Source organism: Bubalus kerabau, chromosome 21 (genome assembly GCF_029407905.1).
Source record: "Bubalus kerabau isolate K-KA32 ecotype Philippines breed swamp buffalo chromosome 21, PCC_UOA_SB_1v2, whole genome shotgun sequence".
NCBI classification, from domain to species: domain Eukaryota; kingdom Metazoa; phylum Chordata; class Mammalia; order Artiodactyla; family Bovidae; genus Bubalus; species Bubalus kerabau.
The window spans coordinates 31,772,242-31,790,902 of record NC_073644.1 but is presented as its reverse complement, the minus strand read 5'-3'; the positions used below and the strand labels follow the sequence as shown (position 1 = coordinate 31,790,902).

Here is an 18,661-nt window from a genome sequence, read left to right as displayed (position 1 = left end):
AAATAGAACATTGGCAGAGTACTCTCCTGTACTTTTTAACACAGACACTAGAAACAAAAGTTCGGAAAGGCAATGGCACCCCACTCCAGTACCCTTGTCTGGAAAATCCCATGGATGGAGGAGCCTGGAAGGCTGTAGTCCATGGGGTCGCTGAGGGTCAGACACAACTGAGCAACTTCACTTTCACTTTCCACTTTCATGCATTGGAGAAGGAAATGGCAACCCACTCCAGTGTTCTTGCCTGGAGAATCCCATGGACGGGGGAGCCTGGTGGGCTGCCGTCCATGGGGTGGCACAGAGTCAGACACGACTGAAGCAACTTAGCAGCAGCAGCAGCAGAAACAAAAGTTATACTCAAAAGAATAAGAGCATATGAAGAGTGCAGAGCCATGTAACTGTCAACTAGAAGGTTGTGCAATTAAAATCTGATGAATTCGTACGTTACAGGGACACTTTCTCATAGACTAGGAACTTTACAGGGAGGAGAAACCACCTCCATCGCAAAGAGTGACTGGCCCCTAGAGTGAGGCCCAAAGGAGGCATCAGTTCAGTTCAGTTCAGTCGTTCAGTCATGTCTGACTCTTTGCGACCCCATGAACCACAGCATGCCAGCCCTCCCTGTCCATCACCAACTCCCAGAGTCCACCCAAACCCACATCCATCAAGTCGATGATGCCATCCAACCATCTCATCCTCTGTCGTCCTGTTCTCCTCCTGCCCTCAATCTTTCCCAGCATCAGGGTCTTTTCCAATGAGTCAGCTCTTTGCATCAGGTAGCCAAAGTATTGGAGTTTCAGCCTCAACATCAGTCCTTCCAATGAAGGACAAAGGAGGCATGGCCTGGAACAGACACCTGTCTTCAAAAGTGGCTGGCATTCTCAATTCCATTCTTAAAACAACAGGGTATGATGATGTTTCCATTTGGGAGAAAAAAGCCTAAAAGTCATTTTACCCCCCAAATTACAGCAAACAAAAGCATCCACAGAAGGAACCACAGTGTAGAAAGAAAAACAGTCCACACTGAAGAAAGAAAAATAATAGAATGAGGTGTCAGTGACTTTGCCCTAAGCAAACCCTCACCAGGGTGCCCTACAAAAGATTCAACGAAGAATAATTAAAACACGCAAACTTGAGAATCCTGAGAGACAGGGTTCAAAACACAGAGTTACCAAAGTCCAAAAAACACTAAAAAACAAACAAAAAAACAGTGTTCACATCTCCAAATGCAATAAAAGGTTCATTTCTGTTCTATCAATTTAGGGGATAATCATCTACTCAGATTGAAGTCCTCAAGATGAGGACTTACTATAACAACTATAGATGTGTTTTAATAAGATATGTGCCTTCTTAAAAATAGATGATTTATATTTTCTGTTAAAATGAATGAAATTCATTTTTCAGCAGGAATGTCAAACAGTAATAACTGGGGTAATCTATATCCCCTGTTATTTATACCTACACATGTCTGCAAGGGATCACAATAAACTGCAGAAAATTCTGAAAGAGATGGAAATGCCAGATCACATGACCTGCCTCTTGAGAAATCTGTATGCAGGTCAGGAAGCAACAGTTAGAACTGGACATGGAACAACAGACTGGTTCCAAATAGGAAAAGGAGTACGTCAAGGCTGTATATTGTCACCCTGCTTATTTAACTTCTATGCAGAGTACATCATGAGAAACGCTAGGCTGGAAGAAGCACAAGCTGGAATCAAGATTGCCAGGAGAAATATCAATAACCTCAGATATGCAGATGACACCATCCTTATGGCAGAAAGTGAAGAAGAACTAAAGAGCCTCTTGATGAAAGTGAAAGAGGAGAATGAAAAAGTTGGCTTAAAGCTCAACATTCAGAAAAATAAGATCATGGCATCCAGTGCCATCACTTCATGGCAAATAGATGGAGAAACAGTGGAAACAGTGACAGACTTTATTTTTCTGGGCTCCAAATTCATTGCAGATGGTGATTGCAGCCATGAAATTAAAAGACGCTTCCTCCTTGGAAGGAAAGTTATGACCAACCTAGACAGCATATTAAAAAGCAGAGACATTACTTTGCCAACAAAGGTCCATCTAGTCAAGGCTATGGTTTTTCCAGTAGTCATGTATGGATGTGAGAGTTGGACTATAAAGAAAGCTGAGTGCAAAAGAACTGATGCATTTGAACTGTGGTGTTGGAGAAGACTCCTGAGAGTCCCTTGGACTGCAAGGAGATCCAACCAGTCCATCCTTAAGGAGATCAGTCCTGGGTGTTCATTGGAAGGACTGATGTTGAAGCTGAAACTCCAGTACTTTGGGCCACCTGATGCGAAGAGCTTACTCATTTGAAAAGACCCTGATGCTGGGAAAGACTGAAGGCAGGAGGAGAAGGGGACGACAGAGGATGAGATGGTTGGATGGCATCACCGACTCAATGGAGATGAGTTTGAGTAAACTCTGGGAGTTGGTGATGGACAGGGAGGCATGGCGTGCTGTAGTCCACAGGGTTGTGAAGAGTCGGACACAACTGAGTGACTGAACTTAACTGAACTGAATGTCTGCAATGGGTCTTTTCTCCATTGCCTGACATGGAGAAATCCTATTTTAAGAAAACCAAAGAACATGAATTGAAATAAAATCTTAACATTGTCTCAAAGTTGCTATAGGCTGAAACTCATCAACCACTTTTTGATCATTTAACAATTTAAAGAATTTGTGTGTGTGTGCATCTGTGTATCTACACATTTGTGTGTGTTGTTAACTCCACTGATTTGGGAGCTATTGTCATCTACAACTTACAGATGTTGTCATATGTCCCTCTGTTCAAATGAGGAGTTATAACAAATACTGGCATTGATTGCTGGGGCTTCTATGTGTCTAGGTTGCCAGTTGGGGTCTCCAGATGGTGTTGATATTAGGGCATTTTTGCTTAAAAAAAAAAAAAAAGAAAGAAAGAAAAAAATCTATTTACAGGTCTAACGTGTGAGTTCAAAAATCATTTTTTTAAGTGCAAGATGGTAAGCAGTTCATCTGAAAAACACCCACGAGTTTTTGTTAACCACAGCCCTATTAACAAGAGTCAACAGGATGGCGGAGCGGTGCGCTCCGCCAGGTCCACCCTGGGCTGCACTAGTGCAGCATCTCAGTCAAAGGCAAGAAGGATGGCTCGACAGCACAGGCAGGACTCAGAGGCTGTGCGTTCGGTCGTGGAGGGAAGCTCACTTTCCTCTGGTTGAAAGGGAAGGGTGAACCAGAATGTTCAAACCCCACTGAAGAAATGGTTTGATGTGCAGCCTGCGGCAGAGATTTCAGGAGCTGAGGTGATGATGCTCAAGTATTTGAAGGATCTCTCAAGGTAAGTTTCCACTGCAAGGAGTTTGCCCGTCTTGCTGACCAGCATTGCCCTGTTCCTTGAAAAAGACTGGCATGTGATGAACGAGCAAAAATACTTGTCGAATGAAAAATGATGAAATGAATGACCTCAGAGGAAAAGAGAACGCACTCGCTGCTCCGTGCGGTGCCAAATGACGAAATAGGCACCAGCGGGTAAAGATTTTAGGAACATATGCTTCGGTTCAACTTTTTCAGAAATCGCTTTTTAACAGTGAGAGCTCTTCGGTGACGGAGCAGACTCTGTAAAGGAATGGTCTCTTTCTCCTGGGGGGAGGGGATGAGCAGTGGTATTCTCGCAGAAACTGGATAACCATCTGTCAAGGATGCTCCAGCGATGAAAACCCTGTTTACATCATCGAACACCACAAGGGTTTCATTTTTATCCTAGCTGCCATTTCTGAAGAGCAAACCTTCTGCTGACATAAAATCATCAAGCTGAAAGGAAGGATTTTTAAAACCCTTCCAGGAGTGACTCAACAAAAAGTGCGAGAGTGGTTCCCAAATGTAGGTACATAAGAACATCTGTGCGGCTCGTCTTAAGGACAGATTTCTAAGCCCCACGTGATCTCATTTCTCTAGTCCACTCCAGGATATTGTCCTAATAATTGTCTCCTCTCTTCTGCACCATCACTTTTCCCCTCCCTACTGGAGTCTTTGCCATCAACACGCAACCATGTTGCATGGGATGCTACTCCCCCATCCTTAAAAATAATCCTCATTTTTATTTTAAATTTTTAATTGGAGAATAATTGCTTCACAGTATTGTGTTGGTTTCTGCCATACATCAACATGAATCAGCCATAGGTAACCATATGCCCCCTCCCTCTTGAGCCTCCCTCCCAACTCCTACCCAATCCCATCCCTCTAGGTAGTCACAGAGCACCTGCTTTGAGCTCCCTGAGTCACAAAGTAAATTTCCACTGGCTATCTATTTAATTTTTTAATTTATTTATTTTTTAATTGAAGGATAACTGCTTTATAGAATTTTGTTGGTTTCTGTCAAGTTAGCTATCTATTTTATATATGGTAATTTATATGTTTTCATGTTACTCTTTCAATTTGTCCCAACCTCTCCTTCCCCCACTGTGGCCACAAGTCTGTTCTCCATTTCTGCCCTACCAAAAAAACAAAAAAACAAAACACCATCCTCGGTTGAATCTGCTTCCCTCTCAATTGCCACTCAATTTCTCTTCGTCCTTCTAAAGGAAAACTCAATCTGTGGCCAGCTTCCTGCCTCCACATAACTATAGAACACACCAGAATCGAACTCACCCAGTTACCATCATGCTGCAAAATCCATGGTGAATTCTCAGTCCTCATCTGAGCTGACCCTTCAGTAGCATTGGGTACAGAGGGTCACTCCCTCCTTTGAAATACAATTTCATTTGCCTTTGAAGGTACCACATCCTACTGAGTTTTCTCCTAACTCTCTCCGGTCACTCTTTCTCAGTCTTCATTACCTCTCTGTCTTTTGTCTTCTGAATCATATCTTTAAGATAAGAAATCATAGGTGGTCCAGGGTTAAGAATCTTCCTTCCAATGCAGGGGACACAGGTTTGATTCCTACTCAGGGAACTAAGCGCTCACATGCTGCAAGGCAACCAAGCCCATATGCTGCAACGAAGACCCAGCACAGCCAAATTTCTTTTTTTTTTTAAGTAAGAAATCAAAACTGTAAAGGGATGAAAAAGCTCCTGTATAAAATTTTAACAGCCATGTATCCCAAACATCTGAGACCCTAATCAAAAACTATCTAAATATTTTACAGGAAATGCCCACTATCATGTTGATAAAGGCATAAAACCAATCTCTGGGGTTTTTAAAAAACTTCCTTTATTGAAGTAGAGTTGATTTACAATGTTGTGTTAAATTCTACTTTACAGCGAAGTATTCAGTTATACACATATACAGACACTATACACTATCTATACAGACACTCAATCATGTTCTTTTCCATGATGGTTTATCACTGGATATTGAATACAGTTCCCTGTGCTACGCAGTGGGACCTTGTTTACCTCCATTCCGCCTCTTAATCCCGACTTCCTAATCCCAGAGTCCTGAAAGGCTCCATACGAAAGCATTTCTTTCTTTCTTTGGTCTCTTCCTCACACTGGGTGAAAATCCTCTTAGTGATTTCACCCTGGGTCATGACTGTCCTTCATACACTTAGAAGTACCCACACTGCAGCCCAGACCATTCCACTAAACCCCACACCTATACCAAAATGTCTTTATCCATCTTTGACATTCATCTCCACACACGCAAACCAACTCCTGATCATTCCTGTCACAGTGACTAACAGCCTTCCCAGGATTTGGACCAAATATCACAGAGTCATCCTTGACCCCTCTTTTCTCACACCATCCATCCAATCCATCAAACTCTGCCAGCTCGACTGCCAAAATATATCCTGAGAATAAAGTTGGGCTTCCATCTCCTGCTACATACAAAAATTAAAATGGGTCAGTGACCTAAATAGAACCAAAATCATAAAATATCTTAGAAGAAAACATAGGAATAAATCTTTATGACCTTGAATTTTGCAACAGTTTCTTAGATGTGACACCAAAAGCAAGAGCAACAAGAGGAAAAACAGGTAAGTTGTACGTAGTCAAAGTCAAAAACTTTTGTGCATAAAAGGACATTATCAAGAAATTGAAAAGACAGCCTAAAGAATGGGAGAAATATTTACAAATCATCTAGTTGATAAAGATCTAGTATCCAGAATATATATAAAAAAACTTTTAAAATGAAAACCAAACAATTAAAATATGGGCAAAGGACCTGAACAGACATTTCTTCAAAGAAGATACACAAATGTCACACAGCCTTTGCATTTGCAGTTCACTGTTAATCTGCATGTTCCTCTCCCAGTTATCTATAGCGCTTGAACCACCTGCAATATCAATTCTTACTCAAATGTCTCCCATACAGTGATACTCCCCTGACCATCCTATTTAAACAGCAAAACCACACATTCTTCCTATTTCCCTTCTCTGTCTTATTCTTCTCCATAGCATCTAACATAAAGTAAATCTTATTTATTGTGTTTATTTTCTACTTTCCACCAGAGGCTTCCTATATAGCCTAAAAGGACAGACAGAAAGGGGCCCTCAGATCTTAGGAGGGCAGATTTTAAACCATTCAGTGCCTGCTTGTTAACACGTTTTCATAGGTGAAGTGTGACTTTCTTCAACACAGTTCTGGTTGCTACTTTGTGAGACAGCAGACCTCGGCTACTCCAAATTACTGAAGGATATAAATAACTGCAAAAGGACTTAAAACAAAGAAGTGACCACCCAAACTGGCTTATCTTGGTTTATAGGATTGCATTAAGAAACCTAGACCTAAAACACATTGCATCAAAAGGGATATAAAAGCATGCCAAGTATTAAATAAAGTCTAAATGGTTATGATGCAAACAAGGATGAAATTTCCTAGTTCTTATGTTGATATTACTATATACCTAATGGCTCTTATAAAATAACTAACACAAGGTACTAAAATTACAAGCTCTCCACCCCGGAGAATCTACATGGCTGTATTTCATTTGTAACTCCTAAGAGCCAATCATCAATATCCAAGAGAACCATCTCGAAACTTAATGTCTTTTCTCACAATTGGAAATCAGTGGCTCAAATGATAAAGAATCTGCCTGCAATACGGAAGACCCGGGTTCAGTCCCTGGATTGGAAGGTCCCCTGGAGAAGGGAATAACAACCCACTCGATATTCTTGCCTGGAGAATCCCAGGGACAGAGGAGCCTGGTGGGCTATAGTCCATGGTGTCGCAAAGAGTCAGACACGACTGAGTGACTAACACACACACACACAAAGTTAGCAAAAGGCTGTATAAACAAGTTGCTTCTAACCCTACTTTTTAAATATCTTAAGACATTTACACAAAACAATTTAAAAAAAAAGATCTATCAAAATAAAAAATGTGAATTAAAACAAAAGCCAAGGTTTCCTAACATGAGTACAAGCCTGGAACAGAGAAGACCTGCTTAAGATATAGATGGCTCCCAAATTCAGTAATGCATACATACATGAGCAGTCAGGTTATTTTTAGAAAAAGTAGTGCATAGTGTATAGTTCTACTAAATAATAAAAACGATTTCTGTACTGTTGTCTGAAGATACCATATGACAGCTTCCTCCCAGAGTGTTAATGCAGAGAGGAGCCTCAATCAGTAAGTAAACTAATCTAAATCAAATTCCATCTAGTTGAAAATAGTCATCATGGGCTGCCCAGAGTTGGTGAGTCTGAATGCATTACTGAAGAGCTTCTTGGTAATTGCAGGTTGCTATTTATGTTGACCAGAGTTGGAGGAGTTTACTTAAGCGAGATGTCTAAGCATACAGACCACCAGTGCAAAACATACAGGAAAATCACTCATAACATCCACACTAAAAACAGCCTAGACGCTCTCTGTGATGTCGCGGCGTGGTTGTTATTTCCTAGTGTCAGATGCACTGCTGGTGAAAGAATGAAAATTTATGATTTCAGTTATTTTCTTTTCCAGTAATGTGCTACCACAAGAGATTCTTTCTAGTTCAGTGGAGTGTAAGTTAAATATTTGAGACTAAATATTATTTTCAAAAGCCCTAAATTTCTGCTTGTAAACAGGTATGCACAAAAAATACTCATGGTGACAATCATCAGGAGATATTTTTTAATCACAGGGGGACCCCATGGACTGTAGCCTGCCAGGCTCCTCTGGCCACGGAATTCTTTAGCCAAGAATACTGGAGTGGGTAGCCATTCCCTTCTCCAGGGGATCTTTCCGACTCAGGGATAGAACCCAGGTCTCCTGCGCTGCAGAAGCCACCAGGGAAGCCCTGCCTTAGAGTCACCAATTCCCAAATGTGTCTAATAACACAAAAACCATGGTGCCAAGTGGGAAATAAAGACCAGTTCTCAGACTTATCACAAGACACATGGACAGGTAGGCTAGCTCATGTGCTTCCCTGTGTTACTCCATAACGGTTTTTTTTCCTTTAATAATCGTCATTAGCATCATCACTAAATTAAGTATCAGAAACATGAGTTCTAATTCCAAATCTGTAGCTAACAATCTAAAGCACCGTATACTCATGGGAAAAGCCTGAGCTCCAATTTGTTTATCTGTAAACTGAGGGGATTGGCAAGAAATGCTTTTCAAACAGAATAGAAAAATAGCAAAGTAAAAATGATGACCTAAACGTATTAAAATTGATCCTAACTTACAAAAGGCAAACCCAGAGGATACCACAGGATGAAAAAAGGAATGTTTTTCATCTTAGGGGAAGTAGGAAAATGAAAAACATTGTAAAATTCAGTGGTTATGAGGATGGAGTAAAGAACAAACATACTTTTAGCCATGAAGAGAATTCTACAAAAATGTGAAAAAAAAAAAAAAAGTCCATTACCTTTGGCCTAGGAATTTTACTTTTGAACACAAATCCCAAAGAAAATATCCATAAAGAAAAATCAAAGTTCGCTAAAAACGAATCTCCATAGCAGCACAATATGTGTAAGAGAAAAATTGGAAACAACCTGTAAGTGCAAAAATAGAGGCACAGTTAAGAAAAATCTGGTTTTGCTAACGAAATGGAACAGAGGCCTGGATAGCCACTTTTTTTAAAGCACTGAATTTTTTTTTCAAAAGAGTGGAAATATTCGACATGATATAATAGGAAATGTGAAGGTTGATCACAAAACACCTTTGCCTTCTTTATGATCTTACCAAAAACTCACTGATGAAAACCAGAAGAGAAATTGGAGGCATGGAACTAGCTCACTGGGTCCATTCTTTCTATGAAGTTCATTACAACAGCAGAAAATAGAAGGGGCGGGTGGGGAGAAAAGAATCCTCTTTAGACAAGAGTCCAGCTTTTCTAACATGCCTGTAACATCTTCTCTCTCCCTCTAATGCTTCATGTTTTTCAAGCACTTTCAAAAAAGATTGTGACTTCACTGTTTGAAGAAGAATCAGCATTCATGGCACTTACACACTTGAAAGTTAAACTTTTGTACAAGGTCTAGTGCACCAGGAATCGACTCTACAAAACCATTCTATACCTATGTTTGGACAACGGCCCTCCTCTCCCCAGAAGTCATCAGGGGGAAATGAAAGGAAGCATCAAGGGTTAGGAGTTACGATTTCAACAGGCTTTTAGATTATAACCTCAATAAGGGAGAAACCCGCCACAAGGCAAATGCCGTGGAAAACTGTTGCATATTTCTTATGCACAATTACTTGTTTCCTTGAACACTATAAATCACAAAACCATGGCCAAAGTCATCACTCTTGGCCCAGCAACAGATTACTCTCAGCTTTAGAATATACATGGTGAGTGCACTTAGCACAGAACATAGAATTCATGAACATAATTATGATTTGGTATTTACTTGGGTTAGGTGTACACAGCCACCTTTGGATTATCATGTCACTAAAAACTCCAAAAAGGTATTAATAGAAACTTTTTTTTTTTTTAAAAAGGAGAATTCTTCTCAGTAATGATTCTCCCAAATACATATAACTGGTGGCAACACTCTTGGAGAAAGGAATGGTGATGTTTCACAAAAATCTTCCTCCTCCTAAGAGAATAGGTTTTTCTATGAGTCAATATTATGAACCTTATGTTTGAAGCATTAAGATGCTGGTGTCTGTTAACATATTTTATGAATGATAAAGGAAAAAAGTAATGATGTGTCAGAAGAGAAACAGCTTTATTAAAAGGCTAAAAGATCAAAATGGTAACTACTAGGTATACCAAATGCAGAGAAATTCTACCAGAGACTGTCATGTCATAGACTTCCCCCAGCGGCTGTGAGGGCACAGAGTCAAGAGTATGCTCAATCTTTTATACTGACAACTCTAGAAAGTCCCAAGTTTCTAGGTTATACTCAAATGATACTGGTAATCAGTTATGCCCAGTTTCGTCACCAGCATGATCAAATAATTTAAAAACAGGCTTTCATTTTCAAAATTATTCAGCATAGCAGCATACTTCACCTTAAATCAATGGCTTCCAGAAACAGACCATATGTTTATTCTTAACCAGCAAATTTCAATGAGCTTTTAGAAGAAGGAACTAGGAGAAGGAACTATCCAATTAAGAATGAACCTCAAAAGTAAAATGTAAAAATGCCAACAATTCCAGTGAAATTTTTGATCTGGAGAAATTAACTCTCTAGGATTTTATCAAAATATTTTTCAGTATTCAAATACTACTTAAGATCACATAGGTAGGTCCTAAGATGCCACATAATTTACAGATTTGAAGAAGATGACAAATGTGCAGAACTCTGAGACTTGTATTAAATTTTTTTAAAAATCTACACACTGATTTGAATTAAACCTCTATTGCATCAACCATTAGCTACTAGATGATATAGCAATTCAGCATTGAGACAGACTGATTTAATATTTACTCATTAAAATATCATGTGATGAGAAAGGGACGGGAGGATGTCTTAAAAATAACTTCAGAAAGATCACATATGTGTGAGCAAATCACAATCAGAACAGAAATGAAAATAAAAGGATAACTGGCAACAAGGAACTTCAGTAGCTAAGGGGCTATTTACATTTCAAAGTCCTCTGTCTATGGTATTCTTAGGTATGATACCACAAAGGTCTGTCAGAGCGACAGAGAGTCTTCAATTAAGGCTGTGTGCTACAGGCCTGTGTCAATTAATTAGTTGAGGTTCCACAGATTTTCTGAAAGTGGCTATCTAAAACAGCCTCAGATATACGCACGATTTGTGGGGAATTAGAATTTAAATACAACTTATTAATGAGTTCTTCCTGCTTTCCCATTTCTATGACATTTTGTGTAATGATAAATAAGTCCATGAAAATATGACTAACCAAAATTTTATTTGCTTTCAATTAGAGGTAACAGAAGGGGCTTTCACTTTCGTTTTTGATTTGAACTTTTACTTAGATTTTATCTACACTTATTGGCAAGAATTTTCATATGATATCCATCAATATAATGAATCTGATCCATAGTTAGATAGGAGACGAGTCTATATTGGAAATTCACATGTATTACAACTAAATTAGCTATCCAGTAATTTCTATAAACAATGGCATAATAAAAATACAAATTTCATGCTTTTGCCTTGAGATTTTACCTGCTAAATCTGCTCATTATAATTTTGCTAAATGTTAGTTTTGACATGTCTTAGCAATTCTTTGATTCGAAATACTAAGTAGACGATGGCTGTAAATAATGTTTAAATCAGCAGAATCAGATATTCGGTAAATATGATCTTCTACCAGAAGTAAAATGTAGGCAGAAAATTGTAAAAATTAACTGTGTGATGGTTTCCACCATAAATGAAAAATGGAAGAGGTTTTCAGGAGATCAGGAGCCTTCCAGTTGTGTACATAAGAGATTTATGAGCTCTTCTGTAATCCTAAAATAAAGTCCCTACAGTCTCATTATAGGGACTGTGAAAAATTCATACTTGTACAGTGGAGATCATTTAGAAACTTTTTAACAGTGAACGGTATTTCAAGAGCATTGGAGCTGAGTGTACAAATGTATCTTTTGAGGTCATACCATTGAGAAGGGGCTGTCCTTCCAGCACATCCCGGGACAAGACTGCACTGTAAACATCTTCAGGAAATCCAGTCTTGCATAACGAGATCTCCCCAGAAGCCTCCACGGAAGCCTGCAACACAAGGGAAAAAATGTGTGCCGTGATCACCACCTCCTTCAACGGAGAAACATCCCACTTGGCATAAAGCCTCGCTTTTCCCACTATTTTGTACAAATAACCCCTTTGTTTTCAGAGTGGTTACAATTAGAATGTAGAGGGCAAAGGGTTAATCTTTTTGATAACTGGAGTAGAAGAAACAAATCCCACTTGTCTTAAACAGCAAAATCGAAATAATGCACATTCCAGGATCTTCTCAGGACTGAACATTTCCATTAAAATGGTCATTGTGAATGAAAAACTCTCCAGTGAGGCTGAGGGGGAAGAAGTGGGGGTGAGGAGACAGCCAGGAGTTTTGAGGCTCCATAGATTACCATCACTAACTCAACTTTTCAAGAAAAATGTACACATTCCAGCATATTGATTTGTATGCTGCTATTGCTGCTAAGTCGCTTCAGTCGTGTCCGACTCTGTGCGACCCCATAGATAGCAGCCCACCAGACTCCTCTGTCCCTGGGATTATCCAGGCAGGAATACTGGAGTGGGTTGCCATTTCCTTCTCCAATGCATGAAAGTGAAAAGTAAGGGAAGTCGCCCAGTCGTGCCCGACTCTTAGCGACCCCATGGACTGCAGCCCACCAGGCTCCTCCGTCCATGGGACTTTCCAGGCAAGAGTACAGGAGTGGGGTGCCATTGCCTTCTCCGATTGATTTGTATATTCCCATCTAATTCTCTATGAAGTTTGTTTCAATATGTTCCTGAACTAAAAAACTGAAATGCTGATATATTTACTGCAGGGTACAGAGTGTTTTATACCAAGTAAAAGCAATCAATTGAAAGTATGTATTTCTCTAGACTCACAGACATAGAAAGAAAACAAACACGGTTGCCAAAGGGGAAAGGCAGGGGAGGGATAAATTAGGGATTTGAGATTAACAGATACCCACTATTATATATAAAACAGACAAACAAGAAAGACCTACTGTAAGCACAGGGAACTATATTCAATATCTTCTAATAACCTACAATAGGCTTCCCTGATGGCTCAGATGGTAAAGAATATGCCTGAAATGCAGGAGACCCAGGTTCAGTCTCTGGGTTGGGAAGATCCCCTGGAGAAGGGAATGGCAACCCACTCCAGTATTCTTGCCTGGAGTATCCTCATGGACAGAGAAGCCTGGCAGGCTACAGTCCAAAGGGTCATGAAGAGTTGGACACGACTGAGTGACTATCAATTTCAATAACCTATAATGGAACAGAACTTGAAAAAGAATATATAAACTGAATCACTTTGCTGTACAGCTGAAATTAACACAACATTGTAAATCCACTAACCTTCAGTTAAAAAAGGAAAGTGTATTTTTCTCTAATTTGAGGGCAAGGACACATTAAAAATGTAAATAAAGATTAATACAATTATGTTTCCTTTTTATACTTAAAAATTAGAAAGTTGCTATCTCTTGCCATCTTCCTCCTCATCACACATACTCAGTGGGCTTAAAACTCAATCATACCAAGTGCTATCCACCTACCCCTTTGAGTTAATTTCCTCACTACTTCGCTTTCTTTCCTACTTCCTACTGACATCAACACAGGATGATTAAGCCTCAGTAGAACTCAGGCATCATTTACATTAATTACAAAAATCTTTGGGAGGTGGGAGGGAGGTTCAAGAGGGAGGGGGCCTATATATACCTATGGCTGATTCATGTTGATGTATGGCAGGAGTCAACACAATATTGTAAAGCAATTATCCTTCATTTAAAAGTAAATAAATTGTTTAAAATAACCTTCACCCAGCCCTGATGGGAATCCAAATACAGGAGGAAGAGAGTGGACAGAAGCTGCCTGAGGGAGCAACTTAATTTCAAAGTTAAGGAGGGGGCGTAAATTTCAAAAGTGGCAGGGCCAGCCTTGTGAATAGTCTGCACTGTGGAGAAGAACCAGAAATTGGAAGGAAGGAGAAAGGGAGACCCCAAAGATAGACCTCAAAGCAATTGTTTGAAGGAAGCCATATAGCGCGGATTCACAACTGAAGGACTTCCTGGGTGATGCATGGGAAGTGTCGCAGACACTCAAGTTGCAAGAATCCAAACTGATCTAAAATGTAAACAGTTCTTTTCAGATCTGAGAAAAACAAGAAAAAAAGGACATGGGTTTTTCTAATCTCTCAGAATCTAACTTAAAATTGTATTAGGAGCAACAGTGAGATATTAGATCAGACCTACCAAAGTAACAAAAATTATTAAGTCTGTTATGGGCAAGAAAAGATTGTCTCAAATCAAGGGTACAGAGCAATCAAACCCTTCACAGAGGTATCAGTGAATGTGGCTACAGTCACCATGGAAAATTCTAGTAAAAATAATAGTAGACATATCCTGCAGGTATATTCTTGGGAAAGTCTTCCATGAGTGCCCTAGTCAACATGTGTAGGATTGTTCACTTCAGCACAGTCGTAACTGCAAGAGCTAGGAACTATCTAAACGCCCATCAATAGGAGAAGTGGACCAAAAGATTTTCACTTAGTCAAGGCAGAAATAGCATTAAAAATGTAAGAATTGGAGCTACATTTATCCACAAGGTTCCATCACAAAACAGATACTCAGTTACTTTAACTTTCATGTAAGGTTGAGAGAGAAATTTAATTATAAATCAACCTAGGAATGACTATTATCTTTAGTAAGTTCAGAAATCTATTTATAAAACATTCCAAAATAAGATTGGTACCAAGATACACTGCAGTCTAAATCTTTAGAAACTAAAAGCAAAAATCCAAAGCATGATTGATGACAGTTTTTATATATAAGGTTTACATTCAAAAGGTAATGTAATACATATGTAGTAAGAATATAAAAATATACAAGGTACCGATAAACACCAAATTTAGGAGAGTGGCTACCCCAGGGAAGGCAAGTGAGGAAAAGCACCAGAAAGAATCCTACAGGCAGCTTTGATTTCATTTGTCGTAATTCATTTCTTTCCAACAGAATCTAAAACAAACAGGGTGAAATGTGAAGGTGTGCACAGGCACAGAATGACACGTATGCATCGTCTCCTATATACCCTGCCTGCTCTGCGTATTTCAAAATGAGGAAGAGATAGTATCTAGGGCTCTCTGATCAGTAAGAACTGGGGCTTTCAACGGCCATCAAGTTTGGGACACTGGGTGATACATTGCTATTTGCTAGCTGCAGATACCCAACCATTCATCCTGGGCCTGACACAGAGTAAGCACTGCTAGTTAGCTTTTCTTTAGGCTAACTATAACAAATAAAGAGAAGTCCCAAGTTCACCACAGCAATTGGATCAATGTGTTGTAAGCCGGTGTCCCAGTGATAGGTTAGGGGCCAGGGGCCTCTTGATCTCCAGCCCTTCTGCTACACAGGGGGGCCAGGGCAGGAATCCAACCCCAGGAGGTGGATGAGAACAGAGGGGAGAACAGGACAGACGCAGACAAGGCTCACACTCCATCCTGGGGGTGGGGTCAGGGCAGCATGAGGTTTTCTAGGTGAACTCTCAGGGGTCAATGAAATCTACAGACTAGTGGAAGTCTGTCATCTCTTATTTAACTCCACTCCTAGTGTCTTATTTTCCAATGGACCTGCCCCAAGCGCGTGTGTGCTCAGTCAGTTGTGTCCGACTCTCTGTGATCCCAGGAACTGCAGCCCTCCAGGCTCCTCTGTCCGCAGGATTTTCCAGGCAAGAATACTGGAGTGGGTTGCCATTTCCTCCCCCAGGAGATCTTCCTGACCCAGGGACTGAACCTGCCTCTCCTATTTCTCCTGCATTGGCAGGCAGATTCTTGACCACTGAGCCACCTGGGAAGCCCTCTGAGTGCTAAGTTGCTACAGTGTGTCTGACTCTGTGCAACCCTACAGACTGTAGCCTGGCAGGTTCCTCTGCCCATGGGATTCTCCAAACAAGAAAATTGGAGTGGGCTGCCATTTCCTTTTCAGGGGATCTTCCTGACCCAGGGATTGAATCCTCGTCTCTTGCCTCTCCTGCATTGGCAGGCGGGTTCTTTACCAGCTGAGCCAGAGCCAGGCTTCTGGAAAGGGCCAGAGAGTAAATATTTGAGGCTTTTCAGGCTACAGAGTCTCTATGGCTCTGCTGTCATAGTGCAAAACTGGGTAAATGAATAAATGTGGCTCTGGTCATTCAAATAAAACTTCATTCATGGACACCAATATTGAAATTTCATGTAATTCTCAAGTGTCAAAAAGTAGTATTCTCTTCATGATTTTTTAAAAAGCATTTTAAAACTTGAAAAAGATTCTTGGCCCCAAATCCGGCATCGAGACTCAAGTTTGTGGATCCCTAGACCAGAAAGCTAAGTTTTATAAAACATGGCCATCTCCCTTAATTCTCACAGTAGCCCCCTGAGGAGACTGAAAAGAGCTGCAGTTTACAAATGAGCAAAGAGATGCTCACTCAAAGGTGAATACCCATGCTCTCACCTCCAGGAAGAGGAAGAGGCAAGATTCTCACCCTGGAGGCTTGCCAAGTAGGACAAATAATTACAATTCTTTGCAGAAACATATACTGAGTGTCCACTTGCCAGAAACAGAAGGAAACACTGCCCTGCCCTTAAGAAGTTCAAGGCTTCAAGTGAGAGCAAAGGAGAGATGATTGCAGTAGAAAGCGGCAAGTCAGAGGTAGCAGGATGCAGAGGGGGGTGAAGAGAGCCCAGGACAGGGATCTGGGGGCCTCCAGAGATCCCAGGGGGGGCCAGGCAAGGGGGCGGGCAGCGGGGAAACCATCCCAGGCAGTCACTGCTCGAGCCAGAACGAGGCAGCAAGAAACAGCACACAGCCTGGGGAATTACAATGAGTTCTGTGTCACTGGAGTCTAAGAAGCAAGGCAGGGAGTCAAAAGTTGAGGCTGGTGAGTTAGAGGAGGTTAGATCATAGATGGCTGGGGGCTTGGGGTTATTCTGTTGGCTGGGGAGAACCAGGCATACGTTTCCAGCACAGGCAGACTGTGTTTGATAGAGAACTCTCTGATGCTTCTTGGGAAACGTGTGTGTGTGGGGGGGGAGGACAACAAGTGACAGGTTGGGGACAAGTTAGGGCATAGATGTGAATCAGGCAGGGGCTGAAGGATTGAGAAAAGGGGTGATTGTATCAATATACAGACAGTTAAAAATGATTCATCAGGCTCAGTGAGGGCAGGGCTCAGAGTGGAAGGGAGGGTGGGAGGGAGGGAAGGAAGGAGAGAGGAGGTTTTGCCCTCCTCTGTGTTTCCAGCTGGGTGACCGTGGACATGAGTAGCACAAACTAAGAAAGCTAATTGCAAAATTATAACATCAGGAACAAAGTGCTAAAGCAGCAGAAGAGGATGATAAATCTGCCTGTGGAAATCAAAGAAGACTGCATAGCTGCAGTGACATTTAGGCACTGTCTTTAAAGATGATTAAAAATTTGCCAGGAGAAAAGAGGAGGAAGTGGGAAAGGGCATCCCAGGCAAAAGGTGCAGCAGAGACAAAGGCCCTGTTGATTTATATTGAGCGATCAGTCAACCAAAACAACCCAGGGCTTTTCCACCAGGCAACTGTTGACTCGTGGCTTCCAGTTTCTTTGCTCTGATGTGGGGCCCCAAGGGGCAGCAATTACATTTAACCCTCCAAGATTTTATCTCGATAAATTAATAACTCCATCCAGATTTAGTCATTACTCCTGTCTGCATCAGCCCAACATCTTCACAGTGATGCTGCTCAGATTCTAAAGACAGGGTGTGATGCAGGCCCAGACACGGCCTTTCCTACCTACCCAGAGCCATAAACCAGGCTCTTGGAGGGGCAGCTCAGGTTTTCAACATGCCAGAGTGCCTGAGTTTGAATCCTGCCCATCTGGAGTAGGAAATGGAAACCCACTCCAGTATCCTTGCTTGGAAAATCCCATGGACAGAGGAGCCTGGCAGGCTACAGTCCATGGGGTCGCAGAGTGAGGTACGGCTGAGCACACAGACCTGAGAAGTCCCAGTTCCCCTAACCTGTAAAATTAGACAGCACCCACTCAGAGGGTGGGTGTGAGGATTACACGAGATAATGTGTAAAGCGCTTAGAATAGTGTCTGGCAACTGGTTATTTGACGCATTAGCCATTACTTATAACAGTATTAATACTATCATGACAACATGGCTCTACCTCGTGGTATGCCTGTCCTAAGGTCCAGTTATTCCTAAACTTACTCAGCACAGCAAGTCATCCGGGACAGTCGCCAAAATTTCTGATTCCTGGGCCCTGACCCAAGATTCACTAAAACATAATCTCAAGAGATGTGGTGGATAAACTGGTATATTTAACAAGTGCCCATGTAGCAATGGGAGAGGGTCCCATATTCAACCCAATACCTCAGTCTCCCCAATCCTTTCTGAACTCCACATACCGGCATTCTTGACTTTCTGCCCCAGTCTCCAAGTTGAATATCTTTGTCACAAAAGGGAATAAAGAAACAATTTTATTTTTTTCTGTTCTGAACAATTTCACGCTGTCTCCTAGCCACTGTGTACATCCGAAAATGAAATTTGCCAACCAACCTGTCCTCATTACTGGTTGGAGAATTCTGCCCCAGGTCAGCACGGGGTCCTCTCTTCCTTTATCTGACCACCACATCCTCTGAATTTGGCTTTTA

At 41.1% G+C, this 18,661-nt stretch overlaps 1 protein-coding gene across 1 annotated transcript in view; it reads right to left on the bottom strand.

Moving 5' to 3' along the window:
• CDH2 (cadherin 2) overlaps positions 1 to 18,661 on the bottom strand; it is a 247,160-nt gene that overhangs the window by 204,494 nt on the left and 24,005 nt on the right. The window contains exon 2 of the mRNA XM_055559737.1: positions 11,933 to 12,044. Coding sequence (XP_055415712.1) covers positions 11,933 to 12,044 — 112 coding nt within the window. The remainder of the gene's footprint in view (positions 1 to 11,932; positions 12,045 to 18,661) is intronic.